At 47.2% G+C, this 15,447-nt stretch overlaps 1 protein-coding gene across 4 annotated transcripts in view; it reads left to right on the top strand.

Moving 5' to 3' along the window:
• The window catches only part of RASA2 (RAS p21 protein activator 2), a 104,355-nt gene that overhangs the window by 80,405 nt on the left and 8,503 nt on the right, over nt 1-15,447 (top strand). The window contains exons 15-20 of one of the 4 annotated variants that reach the window (XM_055126101.1): nt 789-895; nt 4,178-4,261; nt 4,563-4,640; nt 6,748-6,821; nt 7,284-7,390; nt 8,120-8,131. In XM_055126101.1, coding sequence (XP_054982076.1) covers nt 789-895; nt 4,178-4,261; nt 4,563-4,640; nt 6,748-6,821; nt 7,284-7,390; nt 8,120-8,131 — 462 coding nt within the window. Of the gene's footprint in view, nt 1-788; nt 896-4,177; nt 4,262-4,562; nt 4,641-6,747; nt 6,822-7,283; nt 7,394-8,119; nt 8,132-15,447 lie in introns of all 4 variants that reach the window. The other 3 variants (XM_055126100.1, XM_055126103.1, XM_055126102.1) reach the window with 3 other exon arrangements.

The following is a 15,447-nucleotide window of genomic DNA, read 5'->3' as shown; positions in this document are numbered from 1 at the left end:
AGTAGCTTTTTTAAAGTAGAAACTTTTGCCTAAGTGCTTTTATTGCGTCTCCTCTGACAGTAGTCTTTGTTGTTGTTGTTGTTTGGGGGCCACACCCAGCAGTACTCAGAGATTTCTCCTGGCTCTGCACTCAGGAATCACTCCTGGTAGGGCTTGGAGGGCTCTGCGGGATGCTGGGGATCTAACCCAGTTGGCCGCATTGTAAGGATGTGCCCCTCCCTGCTGTGCTGTTGCTCTGGGCCCTTGATTTTAAAATTTAAGGGGAAATGGAAACAGTATTCCAAAACTGAAAATAGTCTCCTAACCTGAAAAGGGACACAGTGTCCCCACTAGGTAGAGCGAGGTACTGCCTTTCTTTCCTGGTAATTGGTGGGGACTTCTTGCAGATGAGAAAAGAGGTATTTCCCCAAACAACAGCATTCTGGAAACCTAGCATCTTCGCCTGTATCATTTCTTTCCGAGTTTCTCAATTATAAGACCTCCCCCTTTAATTTAGTCATGATCATTAACTGTCATTTCATTTTTTTTTTTGAGGGGGGTGGTCTGGGCCACATCGACAGTGCTGGGGGGTGGAACTGTGTGCGATATCGGGAGTCCAGCCCGGGTTCGAGGCGAATGCCCTGACCCCTCTGCTCTCTCTCTCTGAGCCCTTTGAGTTGTCATGTCATCTACTCCGTCCTTTTGGGACAACTGACAGCGGTCTCCTACTCAGTCAACATGTCTTCTCGGTAGTTTTCACTTGGCCATCCGTGTTTTTGTGCGTGACATGTCACCGTTTTTCCCTGCAGATGACCCTCATGTTCAGTACTCTGCAGTGAGCAGCTTTGTATTTCTCCGTTTCTTTGCTGTAGCCGTAGTGTCACCTCATACTTTTCATTTGCGACCTCATCATCCAGTAAGTGTTCTTCTCAAAGCTTTCTTCCATTTTCAGTTGTGTTGCAATGAGGAAAGACAATTTCGCTTGGTTATGCTATCTTAGAACTGATGCTTAAAGACTGACACAGCCAGAGAAATTCTGGGTGCATTTCAGAGAAGGCCTAAAGCTTTCTTGTTGTTAAAAGATATTATGCCAGAGTAATAAAATGTTGATAAGTGGTGAAGCTTTGTGATGGGTAGAGGCAGGATTTATAATATTTTTCTTCCACTGTTACGTATACTTAAATAAATTTGCATAACACAAGAATTTTTTTATTACAGGTTTTTCCATTTGCGGATATTTCCAAGAGATTTGTTTTTTCTCTTTAATGCAGTAGAAATTTACTGGAACATGATTTGATTGGGATCACTGGGTTTTTTTCCACTGAGATATTACTGTAGATGGGAGATTTTATATTTTTGTATTTAAGTTTCAAGTTACTACTATGTTCCCTTCATGGGCCCACACGTTTCTTAAATTCATAGTCCCCTACAATATATTTCTTGCTATTATTTCAGCTTCTTGTTTCAAGTATTTTGTAATTTTATACAAATCAGTGACAGGAACATCAGATAAAAAATTATAGTAATTAAAAAATAACAGTGGGTGGTAAGGGGCTTGCCTTACATGCAGACAACCCGGATTCAATCCTTTGCATGCCGTGATTCCTGGGCTCAGAGCTCGGAATAATTCCTGCATTACCAGGTGTGACCCAAAAACAAAACCCCCTAAAAAATGTAGTAACGGATTAAAATAATAGTGCTTACTTTGTACTGGCCTTGCTCTCGGTGTTTTCTGTTTACTCCAAGATCTAAGTCCCCTGGTTGTCCCACTTACAGCTACAAAAACATCAGTGTCTTCTCCACAGCCACCGTCAGACTAACGCAGCCTGACTTGCCGAGTGCTGCTGAGAACCCTGTCAGCCCCACGCTCGCACTGGAGCCCTGGTGACGAGGAAGTGCTCCCCGGCTGACTCAGGGCCAGGGCTGTGCTCAGGCCTGGGAGTTGCATGGGCCCGGAGGCCTCTCCACTGAGAGCTGCTTCCTGTGGAGCGCCCCTTTCACTCTGAAAAGGGCACAGAGCCTCCTACTGCTGCGGCAGCAGACAAATCCTTCCCTGCCAAAGCTCTGGGTTGCCACAGCAGCGAGTGGGCCGGTGTTTGTCGGTCCACAGAGCTGTTGTCACAAGAACCGAATAGAAGGCATGGGATGGCAGAAGCTTGGTGGCAGCATTCTGGACATGACGGAACTCCCACCTCTGAGCTTGTGACTGTGCTTTGTGTCCAGATGGGATCTGCATGTCCTAACCGTAGACATCGCAGGGAAGTCTCACCACAGGCTCCGGGATCTGGCCACGTTTTTGACCATTCGGCCAGAAGGATTGCTTTACGCTATCGTTTCACTTGGTGCTTTGTTTCTCAGTATGACCTTGTCTTCCTAAGGACCTTCTAAATGAGGCCAAGTGAGGGGTGTTGTCAATTCAGAGAATAGAAATTGAGAGCAAGGAAGACTCCCGTCATGACATTTGTCCTGCTGTTTCTAAGCATGTCTTTACTCTCTCGTGATGGTCAGCCACTCAAACCGGGCCTGCATGTTTTTTGCTGGCATGTGGCATCTTGCAGAGGAAGCCCATCTAACAAGGAGCCTTTTCTAACGTGAAAACCTGCATGTATTTAAGTAGAGAGTATGAGTTCAACAGAAGGGGCTTACTAGCAGATGGCTAACTTGGAGGATTCAGAAATAGTGTCTTTGGGGCCAGAAAAACAGTTCAGGATTAAGGTCACTGCCTCGCATGCAGCCAACTCCAGTTCAGTTCCTGGCATTACATATGATCAGTCCACCTGAGCACTGCTGGGTGTGGCCCCAAAGAAAAAAAAATAATTTCTTTAAAGAAAATGTGATCCATCATTTTGAGTGGAGAATGAGGGGCCAGAGGGGAGATGAATAATTCTTTCTTAAAATAATTATGGTGAAATAAAGTTTTTAGAACAAAAATAGCCAAATAGAAGTAGTTTCATATGACTCGGCCTAACAGAACATCTTGGAGAAATTCAATTTAATATCACCTTGTCAATTTTTTTGTATTCTTCAAAACCAGGGAATTATATGGACCTTTTATAGAAACAGTGAATTTTCCAAAAATATTTTTTGAATAGCCTTGAAGTGTGCAACTATTTCTCAGTAAATTTTAGTATGGCCCATATAGTCCTTGTTCAGGTTATGTCACACACCAAATGTCTCTTCTTCACCCCTCCCCATGCCCCTCTACATTCCCTCCCCCCACATGTACTCCCTCTTTCAGTGAGTACATACTGGCAGGAGTAGGAACTTGCTAGAGAACACTGTTATGGAAGCTCTAGTATATTCTTTCTGAAGGACCGGCCTGAAAAGCACCATGAAGAACAGACTCAAATAGTTCCTCTCTGCTGTCATCCTTCATGAACGGGTGGCTTCTCATTTGCTCAGCTGAATTTGAGTCTTTCTTACCACAGCATAGAGAGCTGAGTGCAGAGGCTGGAGCGATAGTACAGGAGTACTTGCCTTGCGCACAGCCAACCCGGGTTTTATCCCCCGGCATCCCATTTGGTCCCCCAAGCACCACCAGGAGTAATAAGGGCAGAGCCAGGGGTAAGCCCTGAGTATCACTAAGTGTTAAAAAGCAAAATGGTGGGGCTGGAGTGATAGCACAGCGGGTAGCGCGTTTGCCTTGCACGCGGCCAACCCGGGTTCTAATCCCAGCATCCCATATGGTCCCCTGAGCACCGCCAAGGGTAATTCCTGAGTGAAGAGCCAGTAGTAACCCCTGTGCATCGCCGGGTGTGACCCCCCCCAAAAAAAAAACCAAAAAAAAAAAAAAGCAAAATGGTGAGAGAGAGAGAGAGAGAGAGGAGCACTGATTGCAGAGTTCATTTAAATTATTGAATAGCTTAGAGATGGGTTGAGTAGATAAAATTTGAAGCTACTGTTTCAAGTTACAAGATGAGTAAAAGTGGATGCCATGGATGTGCCCAGACTGTAAAAATGATGTCTATATAATATCGATTCAAGATAAACATTAAGTATGGTTACGATTGTCAGCTACCTATGGATTCTTTGTCTCAGAACAAGGCGTGTCCATCCTTAGCTAGATCTTATCTATATGACTTGCTTGAATGAGTATTTTTGAAGCACCGTTTTAGGATAATAGATCCTATTCTCTGGTTTACTTTTAAAACAAATCTCACTTCTTGAAAGCTATTGAATTTTGTATCTTTTTCTTTAGGATGCACAAACAATTAGAACATTGACTCTCATCTCCAAAACGATTCAGACCTTGGGAAGCTGGGGCAGCCTGTCCAAGAGCAAGGTGAGCCACCACGTCTGTTCAGTACTCGTGCTTCTAGATGCTGCTGTGCACTGTCGCCCGCCTCTCCCACACTCACCCGCTTCCAGACTAAGACGGGCGAAACCAGACAGGTACATATGCAGCGCCTGTTTCAGTTAGATGCCGTGCGCAGTCGCCAAACAACAATTGAAAGAAATCTTAAGCTACAAAGCTGTCAGCCTCCTGAAATCCAAGAGAGAATCCCTTTTAACTTAATTCTCAGCTGGTAGTTTGTTATATTCACAGCTCTCAGTGTATAAATTCTTCTTTTTTTCCTTTTTAGTCAAGTTTCAAAGAGACATTCATGTGTGAATTTTTCAAAATGTTTCAAGAAGAAGGATATATCATAGCAGTTAAAAAGGTATGATTGCTTTACTATGGGGATAGCATTGCTCGTGACACTTTCTCGGGGCCAGACCTTTCTCTTCCCATATAAAACAGGCATTTTCTTGCTATGAAAATACCTAAATGAGTTTTAGCAAGAGCTACTATTTCCAGTGACTTGGTGACAGATCACAAATATCTAGAGTTAGAGTTTCTTAACTGTGGCACATTGGCAATTTGGATGAATAATTCTTGACTGTGAGGGGCTGTCTAGTACATTACAAGATATTTTGACAACCAAAACTGTCTTCACACATTGCCAAATGGACAAAAGGCCACTGAGTTGGAACCTTCGGTCACGGGATATAAAGGCTTAGTGTGGTGCCAGTTTTTTGTATTGTGTGCACATAATATAGTTTTTTTAAAAAATATTGAATATCTTTGTAAATTGTATAAACTTATGGTAATAATTCAGGGAAAGTTGCCTAAAAGATTCAAAAGTCTACAGTATATATTAACACAAGATCTATGAGGACAAAACTTGCTGTATTTAGAAACTAAGAATATTCTGAAAGGCTCTTTGGTCTTGAATCATCCTAAACAAATGAGGCATTTTTGCAGCACCTAAAAATTTTGTAAATAGGGCTCTCAATAAATAAAAGCGTTTTTTAATTTAGAGCCAGAAAGGAAAAAGGAATTGTTTCTTCTCGATTCGTGGGAGTTCAACTGAGAGTTATGCAACCGCTGAAAGGTTTTGCGAAGCCTTTCAGAATACTAGGCAAGGAAGTGCTGGCCTTTTCTTTTTAGGACATGCTGAGATTTGTGGGACAGTGAGCACAGACTTAGGTGTCGGGATGGTGGCGTCCTCTCTCGTTCCTCCATTGTCTGTGCACTGGCAGCATCCGATCCCACCACAGTGAGTTGAGTTGGTGTCAACGGAGAAGGCGTTCAGGCTGCCAGGCAGTCTCTGTGTTCCTCATCCCGGTCACCCACTCAGGACTGAGGGGGCGTCAGTACAGCCCCTTTCTCAGACTTGGCTCTCACTACTGTACCGACAGAGGCTCTTTGTCCCTAATGTACTAGCTTCCTCTGCTGCTTCTGAGGAAGTGCCATGCTCGAAGCCTTTAATGCTTACACAGCCACTTTCCTGCTGACCCCACTGCTGCAGAGAAGGGACAGTGGCGCTGGTTTCCTGTCATTCCCAGGTACCCATTGGCACTGTCCAGATTTGAGCACACATGAGTATTTTCAGTCCTTTTGCATAACTATCTATTCTGCTTGACTGTAGTCACAGACAGTGATGCCCCAAGCAGATGAAGACCTGTATTCGCCCTGTCTAGATAGTGCATTGTAATTGTATTCTTTCACTTTATAGATCCTTACGTTTCCAAGTTATTCCAAAGAACTTAATTAGACTTCAGTTATGACTCCAGAGATTTGTAATCTTTGTTGCCAACACACTGGCAATATATAGTAACTGTTGCTGCAACTCATTTACCATGTCTAGGCTCAATTTAGTTACACTAACAGAAGTCAGAAATCTCTTATGCTGGATGAGTAACTTATGTCACATAAAGGCTCTACTGCAACATTTGAAAGTGTCAGAACCGAAATAAGGTTTACAATCCTATAGCTGAAATCTTTGGGACCAGGGAATATTCCAAAATTCCAATTTATGAGTTTTCAAAGGTATGTATATGCTACATATTGCATAATACCCTCCAGTGGGGTTTGAGGCAGCACCCCCTCATCCGACATTCATGTGGCATGCACAGTGTCTGATAGTCACAAACTGTAAGCTGTCAATTAAAATAGTTATACCACCAAATGACTGTTTCTAATCAAACAACAAATGGCATGTTCGGAGCTTTCTGATTTCAGATTTACCGGTAAGGGATCATATCCTGAATTATTTCTTATAGGGAATGCTATACTAGGTTTTGGATCACTTAAAAACCTTTTTTCAAGAAACTATCATGTATAAATTAGTAACTCCGTCTACAATTAAATGTGTTTCGCTTTTTTTAAATTAGTTATGTGTATTCCTTCATAATGAAGAACTTCACAACAGTATCATTTAAAGTGGAAACAATGTATGACATCCCTCATTACAAAATGTTATAACTGCTCGTTTCTCTGTTTAGTTCTTGGATGAAATTTCATCTACTGAAACGAAAGAGTCCAGTGGTACAAGTGAACCAGTGCACCTGAAAGAAGGGTAATTAAAGGGAATTCGGCATTCACCGGGTTCCAGTAATAGAAATTAAGTATAAAGGGTGTGGGCCTGGAAAATTGGGGTGTACTGTGCGAGACTCTTTACTCCAGATGGGCCTAAGGACATGTCATACAGCCCCAGAGTTGTTCCACTAGTAAGACCAAGGATGCTTGAGTGCTGTGGAAAGGTAACAGTACCACCACTGTTCAGTCTTTGAGGAGGACTGTCATTGAAAATTTCGGAGGCAGCTCGTTCATTTGGCCCTTTCTGTACTGGACCGCAGTTAGGATTACAGACTGACTTGACTCCCTTCGAATTTCCAAACTAAATAAACGCAAGAGTCGTTGATAACAGAGACATCCTCAAATACTTGGTCTTTGAAAACCGTTGATGTCTTTCAAATTCAGGAACTGTTCTTGGTTCCCAATATCCGTGGCTGATTTCTTTTGTCTGTTGTTTTGGCAGTGAGATGTACAAAAGAGCTCAGGGAAGAACTCGGATTGGAAAGAAGAATTTCAAGAAGCGGTGGTTCTGCCTGACCAGCAGAGAGCTCACCTACCACAAGCAGCCAGGTAGTTGTGCTTGTGCCCCAGGCTGGGCCCCTTCCCAGCGCAGTGTCTGTTTTGCTGTTAATGTTCTGTGTTCCTGAGACTTTGGGCTGATTATACTGTGGCCTATATTCAGATGACTGAAGGTCAACTAGGCTACATCTGACGGCAGTTGTTGGAGCTAAGCGTGTTTTGAATATTATACATATGTGATGTTTTGAAAAGCGCTTCATAATATTCTAAGTATGTCTACATTCACAATACACTGAGAGCAAACCCAAGGTAAGTCAGTGCTTCTCCAGGAGTAAACAAGCTTCTCTCCCCTCCAAGTAGAGCATTTTTGAATCTAAACTAATTCTTTGGTCTTTTTGACTTCAAGAATCTAGTAGTTCTGGATCCTTCCCTCCAGAAAAATGGATTGCGCATACAAGTATTAACAATTTTTTGGTACATAGACCCACCCACAGTTCTCAAGAATCTTGGGGTCCAGGGACGTGGCTCAATGGTAAAGCACATACTTGCATACGCACATAAAAGATTAATTTGCTCCCTAGCACTGGGGTGGGCCGAGGCGGGGGCGGGGGGAGAGTCTGTTTGGTCCCGTGATCTTTACAAGGATAAGATTTCTTAAGGATATGAAGTTTTGGGATTATATACCAAAGCCACGAGTTTTAAGTTTCCATACTTTCTATTTTAACTATTTTGATGGATTTTTCTAAAATACGTTCCATGCCTCCCTGTCTTCTCCAAAAGAGTTCATTGAACGTAAGTTAATACTCCCTGTGCCTTGGGCTGTCCGTGTCAGCAGCGGCCGTCATCCCGTGTCTGCCTCCGTGATGCTCTCTGGCCTGCTTCCGACGTGTGCAGCTGTCCGTTCCCCAGCCCGCGCCTGGGCCTGCCTGCTTGTTGTGTTCCCATGTTTGCCCCTTGATGTGCAGACCGTCAGTGATCCGTCATTCTCAGCTCCCTCCCACCCCATTTCCTGCTCCTAGACGCCAAGGACACAGGTGCTGTGTGTGTGGAGTTGTCCATAAGATTAAAAAGCTCTGGACACCCTGAGATAAACATAGACTTGGGCTTTTGGTCTCTGTTGGGTTGTTCGGTTTCCTACTTCTTATTTCCTTATTTTCTGTCCCACCACGACTGCTCATCAAACAGCTGCTCCGTGACGCTGCTGTCTCCCGCATTTTGTGATGAATCTTCCTACCACTTCAGATCAAATAGATTTTCTTTAAATAGTTCTGATGTTGCTTTGCGGGGATTCAGTCATCTCCTAGCATCCAGCGAGTTTCCAAGGTCCCCGCCTCGTCCCCATCTCAGCCTGTCCTATCTTTCATCCTTCATTGCTCGCTTCACGAGCTCGTTCTGACGGTTCCTGTGCCTTGCGCGCCTTCACGTCCACACAGACCAGAAACTGCTTCTTGCCTGTGGGGTTGCCAGGCTCCCTCTGTTGAGCTGCTCCAGCGCAGCTTCCATCACCCGTTTGTTTTCTATCTCCCTGTCCTTAAGACCCTCAGGACTGGACTGTGTTTCCGCTGAGGTGTTCTGTAAACGTTTCCGGTAAACGGTGCTCCCCAAAGACCATATGCTGCCATCGAGCTGCTTCAAGAGCCACTAATCTAGTAGCCCGCAGCCTCAGCCAGTGCTGAGCGAGTGCCTGAGCTGTCCATGACGGGCCATGCTCTGTTCTGCCAACGCGGCTGAGACTTGCCCGCCTCTGCCAGGTACTCACATCCACGGTAACTTGCAATCACGGAGGCTGCTGCATGTCTGAGTCACACATCCTTGGATAACACGAAAGAAGCTTCCGTGACGTTTAGAACAGATCTCAGGACATTTTGGTTGTCTTTGTTTTCACTTTCTCGTATTTTTAGAAACCAGTTTCTTAGCTAAATCCCTGATTCCGTCCCACATTCAGCAGGTAGTATGAGAACCTAGTGTGTTAGCTCAGGAGAAAACCGCAGTGAACAAACTCCAGAATGGAGAGATCAGTCCCGGGTTCAGGTTCTTGCCTCGCACGTGACCAGCAGGCAGGGACTGAAGAGGGAGCCCCGATGCGAGGAGCTGGCTGCGCGTGCGGCTGCTCCGGGTTTGATCCTCGGCCCCCTGGTGCTCCCCTCAAGCCGCGCTTGGCGTGGTCCTTGAGCGCAGGTGTAGCCCTGAAATAAATCAAAACAAAACCCAAACTAAAGGAGACAGACCGTGTTTGTGAATTTGAGGGTTCGGTTTAGCGGGGGGGGGGGGGGGGGCCGCTCCTGACCCAGCCTAGGAGCCACTCCCGATGGTGCCGCAGGACTGTGTGGCCCAGCACGCAACGGTCAGGTCAGTGACACGTACAGCAGGAGCTGTCCCCTCTGTGTTCCCTCTCTGGCGTGGGAGATTTGGCATTTTTTAGAGACCACTGTTCAAATTCTCCTTGCTTCTTAACACATCCCACTCCAAATCACATCAGCAAGGTTTTTTATTTTGGGGTATGGCAAGTTGACTCTTAAATTTCACAGGATTGATAAAGGACTTAAAGCCAAAGCAATGTTGGAAAATACAGACAGTTAACTGTGGGCCACATCAAAGCAAGAAGGGAGGAAAGAGAAAAGTTGAAGGGCCAGTGATAAATGGAAAACGCCAGCAATCAGAGCTATAGTTACTTGGGGTTGTTTGGTGCGTTTTGTTTCTGCGGGGGAGCTGTTCTGGTATCACTCCTGGTGGACTTGAGGGACCACACGGGGTACCGGAGATGGAACCCATGTCAGTCGCGTGCAAGGCAAGTGCCCTCCCTGCTCTACCGTCTCTCCAGCCCCACAGACTTGGTTTTACCTGCGAGCCATTGATGTCCAGCAGATAAACTGTCAGTTCAACTTTGACCGAGATGTGAAGACAAATAGTGCCGGAGAGATGGTATGGCAGGCAGGCCTGGCCTTGCACGCGGCTGGCCCGGACCTCTGCCTCAGCACCACATACTGTCCCCTACACGTCACTGGGGACGGCCCAGCCCACGCAGCAAAAATAAAGCGACTGAGCCTTAGTAAAATGAAAACTTCCCTTTTTCCATTCTTCCCGTCTTCCACTCCCTTTCCTTGTTACAGTGGCCACAGAAGTGCTTACAGGGCAGTTGAAAGTTGTGTAGGGATCAAACCCACTCTTTTTTTTTTTTGCTTTTTGGGTCACACCTGGCGATGCACAGGGGTTACTCCTGGCCTTGAACTCAGTAATTACTCCTGGGGTGCTCAGGGGACCATATGGGATGCTGGGGATTGAACCCAGGTTGGCCGTGTGCAAGGCAAACGCCCTCCCCACTGTGCTATCGCTCCAGCTTTGAACACACTCCTAATAGCTATTTTGAAGCCTTTGCTTGTTACTAAGTTGAATCTCTGAGCCCACTCAAAGGTCAGTTTTTATTCATTGGCCACTTCCCCCCAACACCTTCCCCCAAAGTTTTGTTTCTTTCTACATCTTGTTTTATTCATTTATTTGTTTTTAGATAAAATCTGGAAATTGGGGGCTGGAGCTCTAGTACAACGGGTAGGGCGTTTGCTTTGCACGTAGCTGACCCAGGTTTGATTCCCAGCCATATCGTCTCATGGTCCCCCGAGCACCGCCAGGAGTAATTCCTGAGTGCAGAGCCAGGACTAACCTCTGAGCACTGCTGGGTGTGACTCAACAAGCAAAAAAAAAAAAAAAAAACCTTGAAGTTTTGAAGTTGTAGGGGAATGCATAACTAGCAGCTCTGGTCAGTTTGTGGCCGGAAGCTGCAGTTTCTCTCCATTCCGCAGAGAAGGTAGAGATGTGCACGGCACGCTGAGTGTTTCTGTTTCTGAAAAGGGAGGGAAGGCAGCCAGCTAATTTGGAAACCAGTTCCCCAGGTTAGTTGGTTTTGCCTGGACTCAAACTCAGATCCCTTCCTCGTGTCTCCACTTTCCACCCTGCCCCACCCCTCTTTCAGTGTGGCACTGCTGCTTCTGATTAGAGTGTCCCCAAGTCTAGACTGCGCACTGGGGCTGACCTTGACCTTCATGATCAGCCTTCCCATGGCTAGATGTGTCCCTTGGGTCTGTTTGGGATGGTTTCCCAATGCCCCGCAGTTGCTCTTAATGACTTTCCCAGTTTCACACTTACTTCCTGAGAGATGCAGTTCTGACACCGTTACTCTGTCCGTTATCTTCCTTCCATGTCTATTTTATTATTTTAAATTACTCCACGGGACCTGGGATGTCGCTCTATGGTGGAACACTTGCCTGGCCTGGGGGTTCGCGTCCCTTACTCCCACCGTGCCCGGTCCTTTGCGTGTCTGACTAGTGTAGAGCTGGACTGTTTCTCTTGACTTGCTTAATGTTTTGCAGTGGAAAGAATTTACATGCCATAAAATTCACCCTCATAAAGCATGCGCTTGTTGACTTTCTTTACGTCATCCAGAGACAAGCCCTGTACCCACGGACAGTCACATTCCACCTCCCTCCCCACCCAGCCCCTGGTGCCCGCTCCTCTGCGTATTTCATGTAAACGGAATCATGATTCATGACCTTTTCTTTTTGGGTCATACCCGGCGATGCACAGGGGTTACTCCTGGCTCTGCACTCAGGAATTACCACTGGCGGTGCTCAGGGGAACCATATGGGATGCTGGGAATCGAACCCGGGTCGGCCGCGTGCAAGGCAAACGCCCTCCCCGCTCTGCTATCGCTCCAGCCCCGATTCATGACCTTTTCTGACTGGGTTCACTCAGCATACTGCTCCTGGGGTTCAGAGCATAGCATGAGTCCCTGACCATTCCTCTGGCGGCCGAGTGAGGTGCCTCGGGGTGGATGTATACCAAACGCTGCGGTAGACAGCCACGTACACGTTTCTGGGGTCACTTCTAGTGATACCTGGCCGACTCTGGGGGGCTGATGATCCCGTGGTCAGGCCTAGTGGTGCTGGGGGCCAGTTGTTTGGGGGGTTCATGTGGAGCTCGGGTTGAATTTGAACTCAGGCCTGTAACCTCCAAGGCTTGTGCTCCAGCCACTCGGCTCTGTCCTGGCCCCCGGGCAGTGGTTTTTAACCCCTTATTTGTAGACCAGAGAAATGTCCTGCCAGGTGGGGGAAACCATCGCTGATTAACTGCTTTTCAGCTGACGGCCAAGGAGCAGGGCCAGTGCTCAGCAGTGAAATAGTTCGTGACCACTGCCTCAGGTTACAAGGGTCCGAATTTGTCAGATGGTGACTGTCCGACTTACTAAGGAGGTAGTGTTTTTCACTAAGAACCATTAAAACCGTTCTCTTCCATTAGAAAAAGTTCTGTGGTTTTTTTTTTTCCCCACTACAAACCTTTCCACTTGCTAGGGAAACTGAGTGTGTTTCCGTTTGTGTGGTAACTGTGCCGGCTGCTGTTTTCCGTTGGCGAGATGTGTTTCCTTTCTCAGTCTCATCATCGGGACAGTCAAACAGTGTCCGGGGCAGCCTCTTGACCTGCTCCCTTTGCACAAGTAAAACCGCTAACTTGGCACCGCCCACTTTTGTCCTTTCGTACCTGAAGCTGCCACGTCCCCACCTCACCCTGTCCACTTCGGGCACCTGGCTGGGAAGTGAGGATGAGGCTCCCGTCGTCTGCTTTGGGGCCTCTAATAGAATCGAAGCTGCCGTCTCACGTCAGTAGTTGAAATCTCCCGTCCAGCGTGGCGAGGCCATTCCCGTCTTGTCTTTGCCTCGCCTCCGCGGCCATCTGGATTCTGAAACTGGGTTCTCTTTTGCCCTTTAACGTTAGGCCCTAGTCATTTTCGCTTGTGTTTATCTGTGTTTTGTAAACTTTCTTTGCCTGGCACTGTCTCTAATGTGATGCCCTTGTCTTTTTCCTGGCTTTTGTTGTTTCTTTCGTGAGAGAACTCCGGCAGCTTTTCAGGTAGGCTTCATGCTTCATGAATGTGACCCGACCTGCAAATGATGGGCAGGCCTGGACCGTTCCCCTTGGCGCCTTGCAGAGGTTAGCCCAGGCGTGACCGGTGTGTGTTGCTGGCGGGTGTCCGGGTGCCAGTTTGCCGTTCAGTCTTAGTTTTCTTCATAGAAACTCTTGGGCCATTGCAAGGCCTCAGTTGCCCTGTCTTTCCCCTCTCGTCCTGTCGGTCCTGACACACCCTCGTCTAAGGAGTCTGCCTTTGCCTCTGGGACATTTCCATTGGTGATTTTCCCCTCCCCAGTGTCTCAGAAATGCTTTTCAGACGGGCAGTAAAACCTTGGGACCATCTGCCATGGCAACTAACATTTTTACTTTCTATTTTCGTCCTTTTCTGCTGTGTTTTTTGAGTCCCCAACTGTGGTCTTCCATTTTCCTGATTCACCCCTCAGTTTGTTCCAGCTCTCCCCGTTGGCTTGAGCTGAGCCCCTGGTATCCTGCTAGCCGTGTGTCTGCGTTAGTGTGTGTCACAGATGCAGCAGCTGCCGACTGAGTACCCGGGCTGCTTAGCTAGAAATTCCTGCCGCTTCAGCTAGGCTCCGGGAAGCTTACGGGGCCCCCTGGGGTAGACCCATGGCCCCTTCCCTGCTCCCGGAGAGGCCACTGTCTCCTCCTGGGTGACACTGATGCGGTGACGCGTGTGTTTCCTGTCCCTTCACTGCTGAGTGTCGCGGTGCTTATGCCAGCAGCGGGGGCGCGAGGGTACCTGGGGCTGGCGTCTGCCTGCAGGGGTGCGGGCTGCTCTCCTCTCTCCGGCCCCGGGCGCCTCCCCACTGCTTGAGCTTGAGCTCTGTGCCTAACGGGGGTCGCTGGCTGAGGACCCACCCGGGCAGCCCTGCTGGTCCAGATGCAGCTCCCCCCCGCCCGCCGAGTCCTGACTCCCCTCCCGCTCCCGAGCCTGCCGGAGCACCCCCAGCTTCTGACGCTCTTCTCCCTCCGTGTCCCAGGCTGTGGCTGCCCCCCCTACCCCTTCAGCGTGGTCCCTGTCCGCTTCCAGGGAACTTCCGATAGCCTGGGCCTGTTTCCCATGCATTTCTGTTTTGCCTTTGAAGTGAGATGTTGTTTCCTCAGAGACAGTTTCCCTAGCCTCCTAATGAAGCCTACTTCCCAAGATTACGTTCAGGAATCATCTGTTCCGTTGCTGTATTACGTAGAACACTGCTATGAAGGAGACAGTTAACAGATAACAGTTGAATTGGTGATTTTATCTCTTTGGGAAATTGTTTCTGCTTTATTGCACACGGTTCAGATACCATGCCAGAAGTAGTCTTAGGAAATACTCTTTTAACGTCTCTATTCAACACCAAAAACCTTTATTATCCAAATAACTGTATTTGACTAAAACATTACAATTAATTCATAGACTAATTTAAGATGTGACGATCTGGAGACCAGGAGATGGCACAGCAGGGATGGTGCTTGCCTTTTATCCCTGCCGTCCTGTAGGGTCCCCTGAGCATCGCGGCGTGTGGCCGAATACGAAGGTGGAGACCTTAGGCCTGGCAGTGAAGTAGGAGCAGGTCAAGTGCTTGCCTTGCACAGCCTTTCCAGGCTCCGTTCCAGTACTGCCAAGTTCCCCACGTACTGCTCAGTGTGCCCCAGAAAAGAAAAAGAAAAAAAAAGGCAAAAAAAAAAAGCGGAGATCTTAACACACACCTCTTCAGTCCGCTTGCCGTTGTATAGATTTCCTGAGGCCGGTGGGAAAGCAAAGCTTTGATTTTCTAAGAATTAGTTGCAAAATGACAGTGAAAGATTATCACTATACTTGCTTACATTTCATACACATATTCTTACATTCGTACGAATATTCTTAAAAACAGGTGAAGTTCTTTCTATTCTTTTTAATTTTTGTTTTGCTTTTTGGGTCACACCTGGCGGTGCACAGTGGTTACTCCTGGCTCTGCACTCAGGAATCACTCCTGGCGGTGCTCAGGGGACCATATGGGATGCTGGGAATCGAACCCATGTTGGCCGTGTGCAAGGCAAACGCCCTACCCGCTGTGCTATCGCTCCAGCCCCAGTTCTTCCTATTCTTAAGCTGTATTAACAGAGTTCCTTTTTTTCCTTTCTTTTTTTTTTTCCCCAGCTTTTTGGGCCACACCCAGCTCAGGGGTTACTCATGTCTCTGCATTCAGGAATCAATTCTGGCAGTGCTCAGG

The sequence above is a fragment of the Sorex araneus genome, chromosome 2 (assembly GCF_027595985.1).
Source record: "Sorex araneus isolate mSorAra2 chromosome 2, mSorAra2.pri, whole genome shotgun sequence".
NCBI lineage: Eukaryota > Metazoa > Chordata > Mammalia > Eulipotyphla > Soricidae > Sorex > Sorex araneus.
This window is presented reverse-complemented; position numbering and strand designations above follow the sequence as displayed.